Source organism: Condylura cristata, unplaced genomic scaffold (genome assembly GCF_000260355.1).
Source record: "Condylura cristata isolate star-nosed mole 26May11 unplaced genomic scaffold, ConCri1.0 scaffold00024, whole genome shotgun sequence".
Lineage (NCBI taxonomy): Eukaryota > Metazoa > Chordata > Mammalia > Eulipotyphla > Talpidae > Condylura > Condylura cristata.
In genome coordinates this window covers 27,852,624-27,877,146 of record NW_004567125.1, presented here as the reverse complement: position 1 = coordinate 27,877,146, position 24,523 = coordinate 27,852,624, and the positions used below count along the sequence as shown (strand labels likewise).

Here is a 24,523-nt window from a genome sequence, read left to right as displayed (position 1 = left end):
GATTCTCATATTATGGACCTGATCAGGCTGGAGAAAAACTAAATGACTCAAAAGTCCTGGTGAGACAAGTAAAAGTTAAACTAATTCTGTACTGAGCAATGCAGGGGAAGTTCAGTCATGATGTTTATCCCTCCTCTCTATTCCTCCAAATAATTTTAGAAATCATAGGATATTTTTTATGCATCAGAAAAATTATTAAGTCTGAGATTATTACTTTAATGTTTCTTTTTTAGTTTGGTCTTTTTTTATCTACAAATTCAACCTGTCAATTGTAGTAAAATTAAATTTTGGTTCCTAAAAGCAGTTCCAAAAAGTATCTCTCCTTTTTTTTTAAAGACTTATTTATTTGTTCATACAGAACTGGGGTACAGGTCAGAGGCTCAGGGGCGGCGAGAGGCTTCACCAGCGACCGAGTGAGGAGCAGAATAGGCATATCGACAAAGTATACTGCTGAGGGGAGCAGCGGGCGGGTCAGGAGAGGTCTGCCACGCCATGTGGTCACCTCTGAGGCGGGGGGAATCGAACTCATGTGGAAGTGGCTTTAGCTTCTCAGTGCTGTGCTTTAACCCACTGCGCCACCAGGGAGGGCCAAGTATATCTCTTTTAAGGCAAAATATTTTAAGGCATATCAGCCTTGCAGAAGCTTCCTAACCTCATGACTTCTGTTGTTAGGAACAGGAGCAGGGAACAACATAATGGCTTCAATCATAACAGGAAATTTTCTAGACGTTGGACAGGGTTGTATGGGCTAGAAATTCTGAGAGTTGTATTTCAAAATCTATTTACTTATACAATTTTTTAAAAAGATTTATTTATTTGCACATACAGAACTGGGGTACAGGCCAGAGGCTCAGGGGCGGTGAGAGGTCTCACCAGAGACAGAATGGGGAGCAGAACAGGCAGATCGACGAAGTACACTGCTGAGGGGAGCAGCGGGCAGGTTAGGAGAGATCTGCTACGCCATGTGGTCACCTCTGGGGCAGACAGGTATTGAACTCATGCGGAAGTGGCCTCAGCTTCTCAGTGCTGTGCTTTAACCTGTTGCGCCACAAGGGACGGCCTACAATTTTTTAAAGTTCACATTGAGATACAAAACTACTCAGAGCTAGAATTTCATGTTGGTCAAGTAGTGGAAGGGCATGATTGAGTAAGATACAGGCTGCTGCTCAATGAACAGAACAGAGGCAAAGATGAAATCATATCACATACCTACTGACATCCTGAAACTATAAATAGGTATTCTTGATTCACAATACCATAAGAGAAAAGGAGGAATAGAGTGGATCAGAGTTTCTAGGTTTCTGAATTTCTACATGTATTGAGGAAAAGGGACAGGCAGAAGCACCCTGAAGCAAGCACCATGGAGAGCTCCAAGGAAACTTATTTGCTCCTGATAATTTTCTGATTAACACTATTGCAGATGGATCCACTCAGTTCAAGAATGAACGTCAGTACATATTTCTATCTATCAAAAGCCCCATAAAGCAATAACTATGTTATATCCATCACCTACAAAATATCACACAATATGTACTTAATACTTGTAGGTTTAATAAATTGATTCAAAATTCTAATGTTTGTGCTTTTTCTTAGATTCCCTTAGGATTAGTTAAAGCCAGATTCATCAACAATTCATTGAATTTTTCTAGAAGGATTGTGCTAAACCTGTTCACTTATTATCTCACAAAATTCTATTACATCTAAAGATAATTTTATAGCACCATGAAGATACTGAGGTTCAAAGAAATGATAACTTGCCCAGGGTAAACAGGGAGTTAAAGAGCAATTTTCCCAAGTTCAATACTCTTTACATAGTACCTAATCTTATCTTTGCATAGAATTTTAAAATAACTAAATCTCTGGGTTCATTTGGACCCATGACACAGTAGACAATAATATTCTCCAGCTCATCATTTTCCATTCTCAATATGCTTTCACTGAGGAGGAGTCAAGCTGGTGGAGTGTTGGTAAACCTCTTTCTGAAAGAAAAAATAGGCTCTATTGTTGGTATTTGCCAATTCTCCTGGTTTAAGTACTAACATGATGACTAATGTCAAGCTCCCAATATGAAGTCAATGAACACAGAATTGGGAAGAGAAAGTGAATATATGACATTCCACAAGCCTTTTAGAGCTAACTCTAGCACACCATTAAAGTAATGAATATTTTTGGCCAAGAAGTTCCAAAAGTGTAAAGTGTGTCTACTACTCATGGAAATGTCTGTTTTACCTCAGAAGTGACACAAATTCCTTCATTTTTATTCAGTGTGCACTCCCCAATGTTCTCCCCCACTGAAGTACCTGAAGAGGCCATGCCTTCTAAAGTTTGGTGGCATCTCCATCAGTTTAGTGCCTGAGCGCCTATGTAAAAAACATTCTGTCACCCTACTGGACCTGTAGCATTGGTGCAGAATGGAAAGTTAGAATAACACCTAATACTAAATGTGAAGTCTGACCTGTTATAAATTGAATTAAAATGTGATTTATAGAGCTAACTTTCCTTGACTAAATGTTTTATAAAATAATAAATAAACCCAAAATAAAAGAAGAAACTGTGTTTCTGCATTAATAGAGTTTAATTATTGAGTTTAACTATTGACAAATTTTCAACAGAATAATGCATTTAATTAGTTTTATCATTCACACATCAAAAACTGTTTAAGCACTTTACCAGCACTTAATTAAATCATGACAATGTTAGGTAGGTATTATTTTTCCTCATATTTTGCAGACCTGAGGATGTTTGGTAATTTCCTCGAGGCCAGAAAGATATCAGGTAGTGAATAATGAATTAAAATTGACTCCCAGTTCTTTTCCAAGTATTTGCTCTTAAATAACACACCATTCTTTACAAATTAAACAACATGATAGTTTCAATCAAATACTTATTTGGAATACACTGTGGCCTAAGCATTGTGCCAGACACATAGATATAAAAATACTTATCTTTTTATTAGGTGTTACATGTTTAGAGAAATATAAGGAAAAATGAACTCAAAATATAGAATGAATTAGTTCAAATGTACTTTCAAACATACACACATTTATATATAAAAAAGAGTGCATACTTTTTTTTTTTTAAAGGAAACATTCCATTTGGCTGACAATCTGATATTGGCAGACCAAAGTAACTGGGAAATTCTCCAAGAAAATTTACTATAAAGCATTCCATTGAACCAAAACTTGAATTAATACTCTGCTTAATCCATTTAAAAAACACACCTGCCATAGTCTACAGGTTTATTCAATGGAGTCACCAGCTCAATAATCTTCTTGTGTGGTCCTTTGTAGATAACATTTTTGCTTAATTATGACACTCCATGATGCAAGTAGCTTTTTCTACTTCAGTATGATCTCTAAAATATCCTTATCCTGTAGAAAATGCATTAGTAGGTTCTGGCAACTAGCATACTGCCTAAATGCAAAATATACCTACATCTTATAATCTCAATATGCTCTTGTAGCTGGGTACACTACTTTCTCTCTTTGGGAATTTATAAAAGAACAGTTTATCCACATTTATTTAATGGAAACGTACCTCAAGGGATGTATTAAATTCCAAGATCACACTGATAATCCTAGACTAATAGAAAAAGTTTATACCGCCTAAACCCAATGGGTGCTTACAATTACTTAATGTCTTTGCAAGGAGTGTCCTTTAAAGAGCAAAGGACAAAACATAGTCTGGGAGTTTCTGTGGTTATGTTTAAATACTCCTAGAAGTATACAGACATCAGGTGGGAAATTTATATTGACTCATAAATCACATCCAAAACTTGTAACTTCCCTATACCTGGAAATTTAGGGGCATAAAATAAAGTCCACTTTTGTTTTCAATAAAATATTACATTATTTTCACTTACTTCCTTTTTAAAAAAATAGAATATTTTGGTGGCAATATTGGGTTTACAATACTGGGTATGTGGTTTAGAGTTATATTCACATCACTTCAGATGCTTGCCTGAGAGGTAATCTAAAATGCTTGAGTCATTTATGTGAACTGCACACATGAACTGACTCATTTTCTATGTTTTGTGGAAGTGCTAACAGAGAGTAATGATAGAGGAGAAGAAATCACCACGCTTATAGTTAATGACATTTTACACAATGCACAGACTAAAGTGTTCTGTCCATCAACCGTAGGCCAACCAAACCAATTCCTCAGACTGATCCCTGGGAGTCATTAGAATAAAGGTATTTGTTTTCATTTGTGGGTATTTATATGGTTCTTTCCCAGGCATTGTGGCACATACTAGTGAGAAAATATATAGTAAAACAGGAAAAGAAAACCTACACAAATGTAAATATGACTAAAGAAATCAAAAGAAACATGCAGAAGAAATGTCATAGGAAGTCAAGAGGGAAAAAATAGTGTTTTAGGTGGAAAAGTCTTGAGGGATGGAACTTTAGGGTATATTCATGAGTCTGATATATAAAGGAAGAAATTACAAGGAATAAGGAATAGCTTGAGAGAGAGATGGGACTAGGTGATGGGAAGTGAGGGCTTAAGAAAGTATAATGTTATATCTGACCAGAGAGTAAAGACTACTGTTGGGAAATAATCAGGACGACTGGTTGAGGCTCACTAGGCTGGTCATTTAATACCATGCTAAGGTTAAATAATAAACTTCTCTCCATACTTTTGATAAAAACTGTTATGTGAAACATTCAAAAGCCATTATTAATTCTGCTGATACGCTAGACATTTTTCAGATAGCAAAGTGTGCAGAAGATAGTACCAGGGATATGCTGTCTAATCTCAGACATTTCTCTTCTTGAGAAAGCACACATGTAAAATACCACATTTCATTAGTCATCCAAAAAGGAGATCCAAAGTCAGAAAGACTATTTATGTCAGTACTTCAGTTCATTTTTTTGCATCAATCTGATACATAGTTTTATTATTTATATACAAGAAACATAAGCTTCTTTTTTAAATTGCTTTGCAATGTTTAATCTTTTGTTTAATTACCACTAATTGTACTCTAGAAATGGTGTAACATCAGAACCAGAGGCTTCTGGGGTGAGGACTAGATATAAATTAAGATGATATAATAATAGGTACTGTGTATCCTTATTGTTTTATTAATTACAAGAGACTGAGCTTAGAGACTTGTCAACACAGTTCCTACCACTTCATCATTTTATGATCTCCCTCCTCACTAACTAATCCTCAGTGCTTCTCTGTTCTAATTATCAATTAAAATGGGATTAGTGCCCATGAAATATCAGGGAACATGGCCAAGAGCAGACACTACATAAATGTTTATTGAATAGATGACTGAAGAGATGTGTTAGGCCACAAGGTAAAACAACAGACCTGCAATAACCCTCTTCTAGGCAAGAGTTTACTGGAGGAAATGCCCTGGGAATAATCCAAATCACCTGTAAAATGGACTCAACTACTTCATAACAAATATTAAATCACAGAATGGCATTGAAAATAATCTCGTATTGTTTTTATTTTCCCTATGAGGGATTAGAATTCTGAGAATAAAGCACTGATTTTCAAAGATTAGAATGGAGTTAACAATGGAAATTTTCACTCTAAATTGGGAAACGTAGCACAGGTATTTTTTTTTTAATAATGTAATAGTTTATTTTTACATCATTTTGTGCCTTTTTCCATCTCAGTTGTAATCCCTGTGGGCTTCCCATCACCCAATCACCCAACACAGGTATTTTTTTAAAAAACAAAACCTGGCATGGACAAATGCAGCCTTGAACGTCTATGGCATAACACCCTGTTCACTTTCACTAAAGCGCTGTAATTTGAGTATGAGGCAATTGATCCTATGTTTATTGAAACAAGGAAGAGTAAAAATGCATTGAGTATCTTCGTTTGAGGATTCTAGTTTTGTTTATCTGAGAGGTGCAGGGATGTTAACAGGAAAGGGAACATTGCCAGTGGAAGGTGCTGGTAAGCCTGCTTCCACTGTGGACAACTAGAGCTTATTCCTACAAGGGAGGACGACTTCTGCTGAGAGGTGCAATTTTCCTGAAAAACAGCCTTCTTCTGTTCTGGGAAAAAAAAAAAAACCTCAGACACAGACATGCAGATACAGGAGTGGGAAACAGGCCAGAATACACTGAAAAATCTGAAAAATGTGGGCATGTCACTCAGCATCACTACATATATTTTACAGTAGAACTAATGCCCAGTTGTATGGTAACCTTAATTTTAAAAATATGTTCTTTCTTCCATATTTTCAAAATATTATGCCTTTTTTAAAGTGTTTTTTCTTTTTTTTTCTTTTTTATTTTTTTAAGGTTTATTTATTTGTGCATACAGAACTGGGGTACAGGCCAGAGGCTCAGGGGCGGTGAGAGGCCTCACCAGAGACAGAGTGAGGAGCAGAACAGGCAGATCGACGAAGTACACTGCTGAGGGGAGCAGCGGGCGGGTCAGGAGAGGTCTGCCACGCCATGTGGTCTCCTCCGGGGCAGGCGGGAATCGAACTCATGCGGAAGCGGCTTTAGATTCTCAGTGCTGTGCTTTAACCCGCTGCGCCACCAGGGAGGGCCAATGTGTTTTTTTCTTTTTAAGATTTATTTATTTATGCATACAGCAATGGGGTACAAGCCAGAGGTGCAGGGGTGGTGAGAGGATTCACCAGAGACAGAGTGGGGAACAGAACAGGCAGATCGATAAAGTACACTGCTGAGGGGAGCAGCAGGTGGGTCAGGAGAGGTCTGCCACGCCATGTGGGTCACCTCCCGGGCCAGGGATGGAACTCACACTGAAGTAGCTGTTGCCAGCTTGCAGTGCTGCATCCTAACCCGTTGCACCACCAGGGAGGGCCCAAACTATGCCTTCTTAAAGTGAATACATACGACTGTGTGTAATTCTAGGATACAAATACCATTTGATGTTAAAGAAAACAATGACTGCAGTCACCAAGCGACAATAGCCAACAGTACTTGAACGAATGCTTACTTTATAACAGGACCTATGTAATGAGTTGCACTTGTGTCATCCTTATGTAATTCTCAGCCCAGTTGTATGAGGTAGGACTGCTACTGCCCTCCCTGTATTACAGAGGAGTAAAGCAAGGCCCAGAGAAGCTATGGATCCAAGACACCATCACTTTTTGGTACTGACACTGATATTCAACTCAGTTCTTCCACAACAAACCCCTAACCATTATTTTCTACTGACTCGATCTCTGATGTTTTGAAGGCAGAAGGTGAGTAATCCAATCAATGCAGAGATTAGACAATATGAAAATGATTGGAGAATTGTAAGTGTATCATGAAGTGTCAGTGATTTTCATGCTCATAAAAATATGCTGCTCCTACATTCATGTGATCAAAACACCACCTATGAATGTACTATGTATATTGGCATTGGTAAAAACACTCTCCAGTTGTGGAATATACAGAAATATAACATAGCCTATCAAAACCAAACCAATAATAAACTGTCATATCTGGCTACAAAACTGAGGCAATCGCAGGGGGAGGTTGGTAGAGTGGGAGTAGGGCTGGGAGGGACGCCGTGAAGCATGGTGGAGGAATGTTGGGGCACAGCAGGTGCGAGGGTGTGAAAGCACTCTGTAGAGGTTTGAACCTACAGACCCGGAGCAGGCTTAAAGATATAAAACCTACTTGATTTCAATAAATATCATCTGGAAGGAAAAAAAGCACTTTCCATGTTAGCCAGGGGAGATAAATAAATTATTGTGTACACTTTATAAAACATGCCAGTGTAAAAATAATAAACAGACTTTGTAAAATAACAGTACCTTCACTGTCCACATTCCAGCCTCCGGCTCTTTAACATTCACCACCTTGGCAGAGTTATGGATGTTTAATAGCTCATTCAGGCCAAATCCCTTTTTTATCAGCTTCCCTGAAAGACAGACATAAAGGAAACATGCATAATCTATCTTTAAGCTATGTGTATTAGCTGTGTACATTTCCAGTATAAATTTTGCCTGATGAACATTTGTTCCTGTATCTCAAGACATTTTATTTATCTCTAATGCATACTTCACTTTAGAGTTTCTGGCATTGGAACTGTAGTAACAGATCCCCATTTATTATGCTGATTGAATCTTAAGATGAGAATAAACTTGGCAGACTATAGTCATATTTCCAAAACCAACCTAGGTTAGGGCTACCGAGAAGTTACATGTAGTCACTAGAGACATTTCAGTTGAATAGATGGCAAAAACTGTACCTCAGAATAAATAATAAAGGTCATCTGCGAGATCTCTCAAGGTATCTCTAGCATGAGAGCCTTGAGCACATCTTTGCACAGTGCAAACCTTAACTGATTCTCCATGAAGCACACAAGGTTCTAATTGACTAACGAATAATTAAAGGAGGCAGCCTACGGTAATAGCATGATATCAACTCCTACTGATCTGAGATTTCTCCAAAGTATTCAAGAGTTGGAACTTGAGACAAAAAAAAGCAAACACAGAGTTAAGCCATACAGTTATTCTCTGTCTTATTAACTCTTCTGTCCTATTGACTACTTCTGTAATTATCTATGCAAATCAACTATAAGAATATAATGCTTATATCAAGGGCTTTATATTCACTGTAATGACACTTTAAACATAAATATTAATGTCAATAATATAATGCAGTGGGCACAGGTACTTTTCAGTGTTCAATTTGTGAAAAATACAAAGTTCCTGAAGAGGGATGTTAGTAGAATGTTACCTCAACAGGTAAATCCACGTACAAATTTGTAGATGTCTTAAAATATAGGCTTTCTTTGTTTTATAGATTTTAATCCAATTGCTACTACATTTGTAGTATTTGAGGACAAATTCATATTCTGTTTCTTTTAAGTCTTTTTATCTAAGACAGAAATTAAATTAAAATGAATAACCCTCTCCAGTCACAGATATTCATACATAAATAGGAAAAAAAAAAAAGCAACACACTAAAACCACAATGAAAAAACTTATTTCACAAACATCAATAGGCAAAATAATTTAAAAATGAAGAATTAGGGAAATGAGGTTTCTGTTTCATAATGTAATGCCTTTACTGTAAACTTTATTGTAATATTCAACCAGCAATGGAATGAGGTCAAACTTTATACTAATCACAGGTAATTAGGGAAGCTGAGTAAATTGAAAAAATATTCTAATATGTGTATAGTTTGCTATACACAAAACTGCAAAATTAAACCTTGTCAAGGTAATGATAAAATAATAAAAACAGTTATCTTAGAGGAGTTCTTTCATTTTGAAATAATATAAAATTCTGAATTTTAAATAAGTTACTTTGAAATATTTTCTCATTTGTAGAAAAAATAATTTCATATTCATTTTAAATGTATTTTCTTTTGGATATTTTACTACAATTAAGATATTAACTTTGATTTGCTTAAATTACAGGAATTTTACCTTTTGGAATTTCATGTTTATTTAACAATACTTATGATCAAGAATGAATTTATTTATGAAATTAGCATTAATTTGACACAAGTCAGCATGCAAAAAAACTCTCCAGTATATTTATTTTATTTCATTATATGACATTTCCCATATCTCACCTAAAGGATTACGAATTTCAATCATTGGAGAAGGGCCACTCAGAGACACAGTCACTTCTTTTAGGCTGGGATCAAAAGGAATTTTCCAGGTGTTGACAGCCTGTTCCAAATGGTCTGTGGATAAAAGGTGGACTTTGGAGGCCTGCACTGCTTCTTCTACCCATTTTAACACCTAGAAAAGAAAAAGAGTATAAGTAACCCCAGACAGCACTTACAGTCCTAGTTCCAATACCTCTACGACTTCTAGTTGATCTTGGTAATCACATGAGCTAGGCATTTTCTGAAATGATGTGAGGTTTATTTCCTTCACAGCAAAGACAAACCTTTGCTTACAGTTATTATAGTTGATTCAAAACAAAATGCTGATTCAACCCATCCTCAAATTTCAAGTTTTCTATTTTATGATAATATATTCAGAATGAAATAAGTGTCAAAAAAAACAGAAACATGAAACATGTAGAGATCTTACAATTTTATATTTCTCAAAGAGCCTACAAAAATATGTACTATCAATATTTTGCCATCCCTTTACCTTCCCTTATTTCTTTCTAGTTTTCTTCCAAGATGCAATTTACCAAAGGTATTTATTTAGCAAATTACCAACTCTAATTTCAACATATTTGGTATATTAATTATTATATTATATTGGATTCACATGTATTATAATATGTATATTGTTGAAAAATAACTACAATGCCAGCAAAATGTTCATTTTTAATGATAAGTCCAATAAGGATAAAAAATAATGGAAAATAAATGATTGTATGTTTAAAATATAGAGAAATATTTCAGGTTTGAATAAACTTACTATGTTCTTGAAAACTTGTTTTTGATAAAGTACTAGGAAATTGGGTTATAAAAGCATGTTGATGCATCACTATAAGAAAGTAAAACTTCCAATTCACAGGAACATATTGCAACAGCAAATACAATTCTTCACTAGACAAAGAGTGCATGTCTGGACAGGCATTGCGTATAAGTTACAATTAATTCTGAATCATTTTATCTTAATCCTCCTAAGATCTTTCTCTGGTTCACATATCCGTTTGTGAACAATTTTGCTTGTAGTTATTCGTAAAACACTGAACACTGAACAGAGCTACATATTAAGCTGTAGCCAAGTTATTCAAATTAAAACATTTTCTTCAATTTCAACAGTGATTGTTATAAATCAATTAATTAAACAATAAACATTATGTAATAATTTCATTCTCTATAAAAAGCATTCCTGTTTTTGTCCTCAAGGATGAGGCAAGTGGCTAAGACATATTATCCGGTAATTAACAATGTGAGGTAATTATGTTCATTCATAAAACAAATGTTTATTGTTTAAGGTACTCTCCAAGTACTGCCAATGTATTGAAGAGCATATTTTAGTCAATATTTTACAGCTACTCCTCTTCTCTGCAGAAGTGTATACTAAATATTTTTCACTTATTATATGTCATTTAGTTTTAAAAATCTTCTTGCCTTTCTTCCAGGGTCATCATTCAGATCTCCTTTATCTTTGTGAACCCAAATCCAAGTGACATGCCTTACACATGTCAAAGGTCAGTGAAGCTGGTCTTAAAAAATGTTCTGAAAACTCAAGATACAAGGATCCCTTGTTAAAATAGTAATCATAAAGAGCCTCCACTGTACCTATCACATAATAGATGCTCAATGGCTTCCCCCTAAGTTCCCTTCTTGACCCTTAATTGACTATTACAACTATTGTGTCATATGTGATGATAAAAACTATCCATGAAAGTTAGGTAAGATTTCTACAGATGGGTCCCTCCCTGGTGGTTCAGCGGGTTAAAGCACTGCATTGAGAAGCTAAATCCACCTCCGCAGGAGTTCGATCCCCGCCTGCCCTGGAGGTGACCACATGGTGTGGCAGACCTCTCCTGACCCACCCGCTACTCCCCTCAGCAGTGTGCTTGTCGATCTGCCTGTTCTGCTCCCCAGTCTGTTCCTGGTGAATCCTCTCACCCCCCCCCCCATCTCTGGCCTGTACCCCAGTTCTGTATGAATAAATAAATAAATCTTTAAAAAAAAAAAAGATTTCTGCAGATGAAAAGGTGAGGTGAAGTCATACCAGGTAGAAGAGAAGACCTGAGAAAATGCAGGGAGACAGGAGTCCTGCAGATTTGTTGGGAACACAAACAAGTCCAATAGCTACAGCAAGGTGGTCACACAAAAAAACAGACACAAAAGATGAAGCTGGAAGCTTGTATAAGACCAGGCTATGAAAACTGCAATGTGTTGTAAAGCTGTCCCTGAAAAGTTACTGAAAGACATTCAGTAAAAGAGTAATGCATTGAATGTGATAGTTTGTGAAGAAAATCCTACAGCAGTTCATGGATAAACTGGACAGAAAACCAAATATATTATGCTTATTTAATTCATAAATAAAATGACAGATTTTCTCAAATTTTCATGTTTTAAAACACCTGGAATTTTACATATGAAATAAAGCATGTATCACTAAATTTGTCTGAAAAAGATGGCATTTTAATGAGATACCATCTCACACTAGTGAGAATGGCACAGATTAAAACAACTAGCAACAACAGATGGTAGCAAGGATGTGGGGGAAAAGGGAACTCTCTTGCACTGCTGGTGGGAATGCAAACTGATATAACCACTATGGAAAGCTGTTTGGAGGTTTCTCAAACTGCTAAAAACAGAGCTTCCATATGACCCAGCAATCCCATTCCTAGGTATCTACCCAAAGGACAAAAAAACACTGATTCAAAAGGACACCTGCACCCCCCTGTTTACTGCTGTTCTGTTTACAATAGGGAAAATGTGGAATCAAACCGAATTCCCAAAATTAGATGACTGGATTAAGAAGATGTTGTACATATACACAATGGAATATTATTCAGCAATCAAAATAAAATAAACTCATGCCTTTTGCAGCAACATGGATGGAACTAGAAGGGATCATGCATCGTGAAATAAGCCAGAAAAAAAAGGAAAAATACCGGATGGTTTCGGTAATAGTAATAGCGTAAGGGATCTGGGAAAGAAAAAAAGAGAGAGACGCACAAATGTAATAGAGTAAAAATGAAAACAATGAACAACTATAAACAAGAGACATTTTATGGGGGTGGGAGTGGGAATGGGATCGGAACTGGGGGGGGAAGAGTGCTCTGGACTGTGATGGTGGCACACGGGTGAATTGGTGGTAGGAAGCCCATGGGGATTACAAGAGATGGAAAAATGCATAAAATGAAGAATGACGTAAAAAAAAAAAAGAAATATATAACAAAAAAAAATTTTAAGATGCCATTTAAAAAAATTATTTGAGTTCTCTCTTGTGCGGGAACAAAACACAAATCAAATCTGTCCATTGGCTATATAATTCAGACTGATTATAACTAATATTATAACCGCTGGTGGTGCAGCAGTTTAAAGCACTGCATTGAAAAGCTAAAGCCACCTCCGCAAGAGTTCGATCCCTGCCTGCCCCGGAGGAGATCCACATGGCATGGCAGACCTCTCCTGACCCACCCACTGTTCTCCTCAGCAGTGTACTTCGTCGATTTGCCTGTTCTGCTCCCCAGTCTGTTCCTGGTGAATCCTCTCACCCTCTGCATCTCTGGCCTGTACCCCAGTTCTGTATGAATAAATAAATAAATCTTTAAAAAAAAAAAAAAGAACACATTTTACCAATCAGAAAGTTGACATTTTCTCTCCTTTGCACTTAACATGGTTGTCTAACTCAAGAAGATGGAAAGACTTACTACTTGGAAATCAATTAAATAAACTTGACATGCTGAATAACTTTGAAGATAATGTCTCACATAGAGACAAAGTGGGCAAAGAAGAAAATAAAGTAAATAAATGAAAATAAAATTTGCATTAAAGGTAAGATACAAAGTGTGGTCACAAGTTATTCTCAATTGAAAAGGAAGAAAATAATTTAAAAACAAGAAATACATCTCAAGTTAAACAATGAACTACAACAGTGTTAAGGAGAAATATAAATGACATCAATATTTTTATGCAGCCTTCTTTAAAACTTTAAATATAATATAATCTATACTATATACTATAAAGTATATTCAACTACACTGTAAACATACAGTGTAGTATAAATTTAAATGTATATACTGTAAATATATTCTTTAAATATAGTAGGCTCCTCAAACATATCTTTCCTTCAAGCCAATACCACTGGAAATCATCCTGCTTTCTATTATCAACACATGGAAACCCCTAAAACAGAAAATCATATAAAATATTAAAATCAAGGATGCTCTAACTCAGTTGCATTTTCAAAAGGCAAGTGTTCAAATCCTACAGAATATAAGCAGGCTTTGGTTTATGCTTAATACCACTTCCCATTCATCAACATTTGTGAGGCTTTCACAAAGGGATTACCAAGGATCATAATATTACTTTTGGGGAAAGACAAAGTACGAACATCCTGTCAAGAGTCTCAAATCACATTTTTCATCCACTTATAAGAAAAACTAAAATTGAAAACAGATGCAACTCATTTTATTAGAAAAATATAGTTATTACCAAGGTATGAACAAAAGAAGATTACTTATTGATAAGCAAGCTACAGAACCCACCACAAGTGGGGTTTCTGGCGTCTCAAGTTGCCCTTTGTAAGGAATAACATCTCTAACTTTCTAACTATGACAAATGTTCTCATGAGATTGGAAATGAGCTCCTATTAAAATGACATGAAATAGAACTAGAAAAATGTAAGTGTTTGGATTGGTGCATTTATACTGACAATAAAAACCTTTTCAAACCCCCAGGGAATAGTTAAATGTACATTAAATGTTTTAATGTAAAATTTTTCTCTGATGATTTGTAGCAGTTTATATTCCAAAAGGCCATTGGGACCATCTAATCCAGTTCTTTATTTTGTAAATGAGGAAACTGATATTTGAAAGAATTCTTGTACCTTTTAAATACATAAGCAGATTGATTCTGGCTCAATTATTATTTTGTATATATAAGCCTGTGTTCTGGAAGACACAGTTCAAGTTGAAAGATTTTGTATTCTCTATAATAATACTCAACAGTGATTTCCTATGGATATTCTATTATGAATGAGATGTAAATTTGTCTCTAAATACAAAGTCAGCATACATTACTAGATATTGTGCAATACAAAATTACTAATTAGAAATTAAAGTGAAGGCAAATTTCACATAAACCTTCAAGAAATGGACTTAAGAACAGCTTTATCTGGAAGGATTTTTTAATGCAATGACTATATCCAAATGGATTTCCCCACAACATGTGGGGGCAGAGATTGATAGGAAAGAGAAAATAAATAGCGTAAGTATAAAAAATAATATGTAATTATGCACATCTTTGTATTTTTGTTTTTTGTCATGTCTTCCCCCTAAACCTTAATTTCCATGAATTTGTTCACTATAACACCCCCTGAGCCTAATATAGCACCTGAGATATAGTAGATTCCTAATAAATATGTGAAAAAGGAGACAAAGTGTGAAAGATACATGAAGAAAAGCAAGAGAAAGGAGGAAGACACTCTATGTCAGTTCTTTAACTTCAGACTTAAGAATGTGCAAAAAGGTAGCAGTTGGGCCCTGTGTTAACTGCAAAGAGCATTCAATTTTCAACCTGAAGCTGAACAGGATATTAACTCGCAGGTGTAATCTGACGTGGGAGCATCAGACTGTACTTTTCTTTTTTCTGGCTACTAGCCCTTAAAAATTTAAGAGAGAAAGCTTGAAAATTAAACAAGAGTTTGAAAAATTCTCATGTGTATGCTTCTCTAAAGCACCAGATACACATTTTTTTCCAAGCTCATTAATGGTAGGAAATTGCATAGAAAATAGAAACAACAAAGCAAGAGAGTGTAAAAAGACTGGGTAGGCACAGTGAAAGGAAGTACAAGGACAGCAAAGCAGAAATAACAGCTAGCTTAAACCAAAAATCCAATACAGGTGCTCTGAAAGAGAGCTGCAAAGCATAGCGATTTGAGTAGATGTATATTGCTACCATACTTGGATGGATAGCAAACTATAAAGAATAAAGTGATATTAAATTTTAACATCTTTAAGCTATATTGTATTTCATGTAGAAAGACTTGCAACATTTCCAAGAACCATGCTATGATAAACCTGACATGATGAATCCATGCACTCACCTTGCACCCATCTGAGATAAACATGCTCCTGTGGATAACCAGGACAGTTTCTCCTACCCTCCATTCCAACTCTACTTCATTCCTACCCTGAGTATAACTTAGAGCTCATAATTCAAACTTGCTTGGAAGCCACAGAGTATTTATTATCTACTGACTAGAAAGCTCATGTTATGAAGAATAACAAAGGAAAAAATATATAGTTTCTATGTGCAAAGCATGACATGAGCATGACAATCTAGTTGAAGGTAAAAAACAGAAAGTAAAAAAAAAAGTAACCTAGCAAGTATGGAGACAATACATTCCAGCTCAACTTTGATGTCCTGGAAGTGACACAATGACTTATGTATTGAAATCAGACTGTAGGGAATGCAATATTAAAAGCAAGAAGGTCAAATAGGTTGACATCTCAGTAACCCAGGTAGGAGATCCGATGGTTTCCCAGACCAGGGTTGTGACTGAGGAGTGTGGGAAGTTGCCAGATCTGAATGTCTAGTGAAATCAGACTTAATAGGATTTATTGAAGGTTTAATGTGTCATAATACTTCAATTGCCATTAACTCAGATTTCATAGACCAGAATGAGGAGTAGAATGTACACTTTCAGTTTGGGCATAAAAAAGTTAAGACACCAATCATATGTGCAGGTGTAAATATGAAGGAGATGGTCAGAGAGCTAGACATAGACTTCAGTGGAGAGGTCCAGATAGGAGATATCATGGAATTTAAAGACCCCCTTGCTGCTTCTTCCCACCTAAGAGTTATACAAAGTAGAAATGCATGATCCTCAAACCTCATCATCTTGTGAAAATGAACTTCTATATCAACATAGTGGTGGCTCAGAATAGTATCTTGGAACAAGTCTCCCCTTATTCTGATTTTAGGCAACCTTCAGATGATGATTCACCTTCTTATGCACCCACAGTGTGCAAATGAACAAGTGATGCCAAAGAGAGTGTTCTAGACTTGCAGCAATTAGACACCTCATGGTAGAAATATGAGCCAGCACTCTGACTTATATAACACACTGTGAATTTAGTTAATGAAAATCTATTGTTAAGGATGGGTCTCCCCTTAGAGTGCTGAAAAACTCAGCTTCATCATCTGAAAATCTTAACAAATCCACTGAAGAAATGTCACACTCTGATGTCTTTTGGGGTCATCAGCTGATAATAACCATTTGTATTGTATCCTACGCCTACTAATTTGGATAATTCTAGAATGAGGTTTTCTCAAAAGTGCTCATAAGTAAGTGTGGTTGGTGAGTCATTGTGTAGACCATAAATATTTGAGCAGGTGTGAAAATAAGAAATAACTGAGGTATTCTAAGGTTTTTGCAAAACCAGACCGTCTAGTGGAATTACAATTTTACCTATCATATGAAGAATATGGACTGTGGTAAAAGAATTGGTGGGCCCTGCCTGGTTGCACAGTGGGTTAAAGCACAGCATTAAGAAGCTAAAGCCACTTCAGCATGAGTTCGATCCCTGCCCACCCCAGAGGTGATCCACATGGTGAGGCAGACCTCTCCTGACTCCCCTCAGCAGTATACTTAATCAGTCGGCCTGTTCTGCTCCCAATCTGTCTCTAGTGAATCCTCTCACTGTCCCTAAACTTTTGGCCTGTACCCTAGTTCTGTATGCATAAATAAATAAATCTTTTTGTTTAAAAAGTAGGACGTTGGCACTATGGAAAACTGTTTGGAGGTTCCTCAAACTGCTAAACATGGGGCTTCCCTACAACCCAGCAATCCCACTCCTAGGTATCTATCCAAAAGACACAAAAACACTGATTCAAAAAGATACCTGCACCCCCATGTTTATTGCTGCTTTATTTACAATTGGAAAAACATGGAAGCAGCCCAAATGCCCAAAAGTAGATGACAGGATTAAAAAGATGTGGTACATATAGACAATGGAATATTACTCAGCAGCCAAAAAAGAGAAACACATGTCTTTTGCAGCAACTTGGATGGAGCTGGAAAAGATCATGCTTAGTGAGATAAGCCAGAAAGAGAAAGAAAAATACTGGATGGTTTCACTCATAGCAGGAGTATAATGGACCAGGCGAGAAAATAACAAAAATAATGAACAACCATATACCAAAGACATTTTGTGGGGATGGAGTGGGGAATGGGATCAAAAACGTGGGGTGGGGGGGGGGAGGGAAATGCATGGGATTATGGTGATGGCACATGGGTGACTTGGTGATGGGAAACCCGCGGGGATTACAATTGAGATGGGAAAAAAAAATGTACAAAACGATGTTAAAATAAACTTTTGTAAAATAAAAAAAAAAGCTGAAAAAAACTACAAAAAACAAAAAGTAGGATGTTGGAAGATTAGAAACTTTGAGATCCATAAGGACACTACAGAGGTTTGATGACAAAAGTGAGTCTCAATATCAACTCTATGAACCCAAAAACTAGTGTCAACTTGGTGAAAGTTCTCTAATATACAGCAACTGAAAAAATAACAGCACACTTCAGGCATTTTTGAAGGGTGAAATCATTTTTGCTAGCTACTTTAAGGTATAAACTTATATTTCATTAATTTATCTTCATAAAATTCTTGTGTGTCACAACTTCAATGAAATACAAATGATTGAGGAAGTTCAGCTTGCCAAAAATATGCATTATTTAAGACCATAAATATAAAAGATTGACTTTCATATATTAGCTCCTCAATCTTATTCATCTCATTGCTAAAATTCAGTACCTTTTACCCACTTCTCCTTATTTTCTCCATCCTGCATCCTCTGGAAGCCACTCTTTCACTGTTCCTGTGATTTTGACTCTGTTTTCTAAATTTTTCAAATATAGTTGATACCATGCTAATAACCCCATATTATAAAATACAAATGTAATAGAAAATAGACATCTTCACCAAAATAAACAGAAGTTATAATAATTTAATATTTCCTCTGGTATCTTTTCAAAAAAACATTTTTTATACTTATCGGGGTGCTTTAAAGCTTTCAGTTTCATACATTGGTATACTTTATGTTTAGCTATTAAAGTTATGGATCTAAATATATATAGCCAATATCCAATGCCACTGGACATAGGAACAAATGTTCCAAAGACACAGTCCAAGTTGAAGGAAACAGTGCTCTTAACCAATCACAGTTTAAATATCTTACAAATCTTAAATATCTTACAAAAAGACTTACAAATCCCACCTGCCCTCCAATTTAACTTTGTGAGTACATTTCTGATATCTTTCTAATCCCTGAAAGTGAATTTTAATGTGAAACTGAAAAGGCTTATGCAAAGTGGATCCCTAAGACTTAAAATGCATTACCTTCACTGTAAATCTGCCTCCATACCTTTAGAAGACACATTAATTGTGAGTTCTTTGTCCTCTTAACACGCCAATCAAATGACAAAGGTCAATGCCAGATTTTTTTTTCTTTCTTTCTTTCTGCTTAGAAACGATTCAGTAATGGGTTTCCCTATCTCCCTTGCCTAGTAGAAGCCAGAGATGCAATTGCATTCCATTCCTGGAGTGAATCTGAGTGAATGACTAAGAACCATTTTCAGCAATTGTCATTAGGTTCTACAAAATCTCTAAAATGAACAAAATTAGTTATGTAGAACTTCAGGGGGCAGGCTCCTAGGCTCTGAGGCTGAGAACTAGACATACTGCTTGAGTACAGGTCCCACAAATGCACAAAGAATATCAAGAATGGGCTCAGAGAGATCCTGACCGCCTGCCAAAGTCCCCACAAGCTAGAACTCATCTTTCCTGATGTGTGCGGTACTCCTGTTGAAACATCTGTCTTTTCCGTTAAAAGAATAAATCTTATATTTTAATTGGCTCTCTGCAAATTTTTTCCTCTCTGCAAATTTCCAAACCTTCATTTCTGTTGAGACCACAGACATGGGTCTAATCTCTACACACTGGGAGCAAGAGAGTGAACAATTCATACCCTTCTATTAGGTTTTTATGTCTTCTTCCCCATGAGTAGTAAATTGGCATTTTATTGAATCCATTGTCCCATATTATCCAGGAAAAGACTCACTGTTCACAAGTAGTTTTATCTCAGTCTCTCTTTTGGACCTAATATAAAAACCGACCTCCTCCATACACTGTTCTTTGTATTTCATTCATTGCTGTAATACACTGGGATTCTTTTACATAGAAAGAAGTCAACCAGTCTCCAGCTTCACTGCCTATGATGGGGTAAATATGAAATAAGGAAAAAGGGAGAGAAGGCCCTTACCTAGTTTTCATTTCAGATTTGCCATTTATATATTTGCCAGTCTTCATTACCCATAATGAGGATAGTTTGCAGGGAACAAGGAGAGGGTTAATTATCAAGATGAGAGCTAATCCCTTTGTTTTCTATTTTTTTTAACTGAAGTAACACAGTGTTATAATGAAAAATAAGTTTCAAGTCTGCATCACTGAGAATCAACATGTGTATGTATGTATATATGTGTATGTATGTGTGTGTGTGTATTACATTAAATTTACCACTAAAGTAACCTTAATCTCCCAAAGTCAGATAGCAAATAGAAAAGTAATAACATGGAGAGTTGACAAGGAATGAAAATGGATATACTATTTGCTTGGTCTATAAACAGGTAAGTAAACCATAACAGCGCTGTAATTAGCATAGTAATTAAAGTATGTATCAGTTATATTGGTACAGCAGAAGATTCACTCTGTATTTATCTGGAAAGTTGGCCCTGCATGCTTGAAATGGGTTTAGAGGGATGAGCAGAAGTCAAATGCACAGTCAGAGGGAGAATATTATTATAGAAGCAAAAACAAGTTTAAAAATATTGAGTTAACATATGACATGACCAATCTGAAAGGTACAAAAGTATGTCATGACTAGTGTGCGTATGAAGTGGGTAAAGAAAGGGACAGAAGGGACTGGAAGAGTGTGAAGCCCACACAAGGCATGCTGGTATCAGGCCTGACCTAATGACCAGTGGAAGTTATATAGGAGGTTGGAAACAAAACAATTACAATCCAATTTATATTTAAGAAGGATCACATTGAGTTATTCCTTTCCTATTTGCTAAGTTGTGGGTGTTCTTTGTAGAATCTGGATACTAGCCCCTTGCAGATGTATAGTGTGTAAATATTTTCTTCACTCAGGTGTATTTTGTGTTAGTGATAGTTTCCTTAAGATGTAAAATATATATACACAATGGAGCACTCAGATAAATAAATACATAAATAAATAAACTCTTGTCACTTGCAACAACGTAAATAGAAGTAGAAGGGATTTTGGTGAGCAGATGGTTTCATATACATGTGGAATACAGAGAAACAAAGGGTCAGATAAAACCAAATCAGAAGCAAACCCTCAAAATCTGACTTCAGAATTGAGGCTGCCAGAGGGCAAGGTGTGGGGAGAGCAATATGTGGCAGAGGACCAGGGGGCTATGGTGGTGGGTGTGGTGTGCTAACACACATCTGAACACCTCTAAATCTTAGACTGTGTTCTAGGTTAATGTCAACACAGTTAAATAAATAAAGGATCACATGGAGGATGAAATAAAAGGGCAGCGAGAGATTAGAAGCAGAAGGAACAATATAGCAGCTCAAGTAGACTCAACAGCAAAAAAAAAAAAAAATAGCAAAGAACTAATGACAGAGGGAAGGAAGAAAAGGAAACAGATTCAAAACTATCTCAGATTCAACATTACCAGGTGGCAATATAATGTGATACATGAAAAAGAAGGGAAGTGTGAAATGATTTTCAGATTTCTGGCTTGAGAAATAAAAACTGGTTATCTAGTTTAATGATCTGAAATACAAAAGGAGACGATGAGGTTCAAGTGGCATTATTTAAAAGACAAAGAATCCAGCTATTAAGAAGAAAAAGGAAAACTAAAGTCTGAAAATGTGTTTCAACTCTGACATAAAGGCAAAAATTACATATTAATTATAAGTAATCACATTTTTTTATAAAGAATAAGAGTGGCTCAAGTTATAGTATATCCATACATTCAACAGCTGGTAAGCTCATTAGCTTTAGATCATTATACTATAGTAGAATGACTAGCAAGTTTCTATATGAGTGGTTGTTAAACCGACCTATATATTAAAGCAATTAGAAAACCCTAATTTTCTATCAATTTGATAATACATTGATACTCAGTTTAACTAAATTTGGAGGAAGTGATCAATTCTAAAGTTCCTGCTGTGTGTGTGTGTGTGAATACATATATATATCACAAATCAAATTATTTTATATTAAGTTTTTATATTAAAATGTTATATTAAAATTTTCTGTAACACCAACATGTGTTATGTAACATGTAACAGCAACATGTGTTATGAGAAAGAGATAATTATATAAGAGAAAGTAAATATTACACATTATTATACTATAGGCAATATGTTCTTCAGTACTTCTGTGTGTGTGTGTGTGTGTGTATACACAAAGATTTATTTACATAGCTAGGTTTATAATACACACATTGTATCCTTTTTGAGTGCCTATTTATAAATACAACATTCACTCACTCATATAAGTAGACATTTGGGAATACAGAATTCATATCCTAAAGCAGATTTTTTAATTATTAAATGAAATTATAATAAGGTACATAGAGTTAGGACACAAACTAATGCTGCAGGTTATAGTTAATGAACTAAGCAGTTTCAAGCATACCAGGACAAAAGACACATCCTGTCTAGATAATCTTTACTGAATGATCTAAAAAAAAGTCTTATACTTGCTCATTCACTGAAGCAATTCAAATGCCATCCTTCAAGACTGATTGAGCACAATACTTTGAGTTTCCAGACCACAAAAGAAAAAGCTGGGAATTCATCATGGCTTAAGAAAACTATTGCATTCACACTTAAGTTATTTTATAAGTCCTTGTTGTGCAAATGGAACATTGTAATAGACAGGAGGGGTACACCTTCCTTATTTCCATTCCATAATTAATTTTTATGATAGCCTGTCATACAATCTGTTCAAACTTCTGGAGCTAAATATATTGAAGCCTGCATCTTTGTTTTAAAGCAATTAAAAAATACTGCTTTATGATTCAATAAGAAACCAAATCTCTTGGCCTCAATTGGAATAGGAAAGAACATAGGAAAGAAAAATGACTACAATGTTTCTTTAAGCAATCACAGGGTAGAGAAATGAAATCACAGCTAATTATCTAACATGTTGAATACATAAAGCAGTTTAGAAAAATCAAACCATGGCTTTCACTAGTGACATATAACTATAAAAGATAGTCATTGCATCAATAGGACTCAAGTACCTTATTTCTAACTTTGCTAGTAAATAATGCTGCTGTTAATCAGAGACATTTATAAACAAAAAAATAACAGATTATAATCAACAAATATTAATTAACTCCCAGGAATTAGCATGACTAGTTCTTGACTCAGAGGTTAAGAGAACCAATAGATAAATCTAAAGATTAAATGATATGGCCAGTAAATTGACACAAGACAAAAAGGATTATATTTAGCCAGAAAGATTACTAGAAAGATATAAGGAAAAGTCCAAAATACAGAATATACTTGTCATACAGGCATTAAATTATAATCAAGGAACTATCTTAAATAAGAAATTAATAATTTAAGTAACTTTTCATGTGGATTCTTATAACTCAAACTGAGATGCTTATATCCAATAACAGTCATATTTCTGAAGGAAATGTTTAAAAACTGACTGGAAACATTTATTAAATATGTACAAAAGGAAATAATTATGATAAACCACATACCTACCAGGATGGCTAAAATAAAAAAGACAAAAAACACCAAGTGTTGACAAAGATGTGCAACAGTTAGGACTCTTATATACTGGTGTGAGTTAACTAAATCAAATTTAGGAAAGAGTTAGGTGGCACTCACAGAAGGTAAATTTATGCTCTGTGATCCAATATTCTCCTTCCAGATATTTGACCAGGAGAAATAAATATGTATGTACAGCAAATGAAAATCCTTGAATGTTCAAAGCAGTATTATCTGTATCATATAAAACCTAGAAATTGTATCAACAACAGAATGGTAAGTAAATTGTAATATGTACAAAAATGGAATTCAATATGTGAAAGGGAATGAATGGTCTACAAGGCAACAATTTGGTTGAGTCTCTCAAATACAATGTTGAAAAAAAGAAACAAGACACTGAAATGCACATGCTGTGTGATTTCATTGAACCAAGAGACAGAATTTTTCACAACAATCTATGCTTTTGGAGATCAGGGTAATGGCAACCCCTGTGACAGAAAGGTGGCCTAAAGAAGAGTTTCTGGGGTCCTTGTATCTGTTCCTGGGGTTCTGGTATTTGTCCATCTCTGTGTGAAAATTATATACAATGTACAGAATTTGTGAATATGCATTAAGCTGAGTGTACTTTTCTCTATGTAAATAATACAACAATAAAAAGCTTATGATAGAAAAATTAATAATTTTTAAAATCACTGTCAAGCCTAGCATATTTATTTCTTTATTAAGTCAAATTCAATTGAAGAAGCTCAACTATAAACCTAGAACAACTGGGTATTCAAAATAAGTAAGATGGAAAAAGGAACATATTTCCACAATAATAAAATTTTTTAATTATGGTGGAAAACCCAACAGCCACACAGCAAACCATTAGAAAACAATAAGTAATAATATATTGATTTTTTACTCTTAAGATACTGTAAATGGTAGGAAGAAATTATTTTATGTGACAATTAGAAGGAAAAAACACTTCTAATTAATAGATGACTTGACACTGAGTATAAAAAAATCTGTTTGAAATATGTTATTTTCAGTTGCTTCCAAAAGATAAAGACTTTCACCCCATACAGATCTCCATACTCAGGACATTTTGGGGACCTCAAGAAGAGAGGAATTTACCCAACAATATGAGTATTACAAATGAAGTCAGTTGAGAC

General features: G+C 35.3%; 1 protein-coding gene across 1 annotated transcript in view; it reads right to left on the bottom strand.

Annotated features, from left to right (window-relative positions):
• Window positions 1–24,523, bottom strand: part of HMCN1 (hemicentin 1) — a 442,964-nt gene that overhangs the window by 284,720 nt on the left and 133,721 nt on the right. Inside the window, exons 5-6 of the mRNA XM_004688154.2 lie at window positions 9,517–9,688; window positions 7,745–7,851 (exon numbers count right to left, since the gene is read on the bottom strand). Coding sequence (XP_004688211.1) covers window positions 7,745–7,851; window positions 9,517–9,688 — 279 coding nt within the window. The remainder of the gene's footprint in view (window positions 1–7,744; window positions 7,852–9,516; window positions 9,689–24,523) is intronic.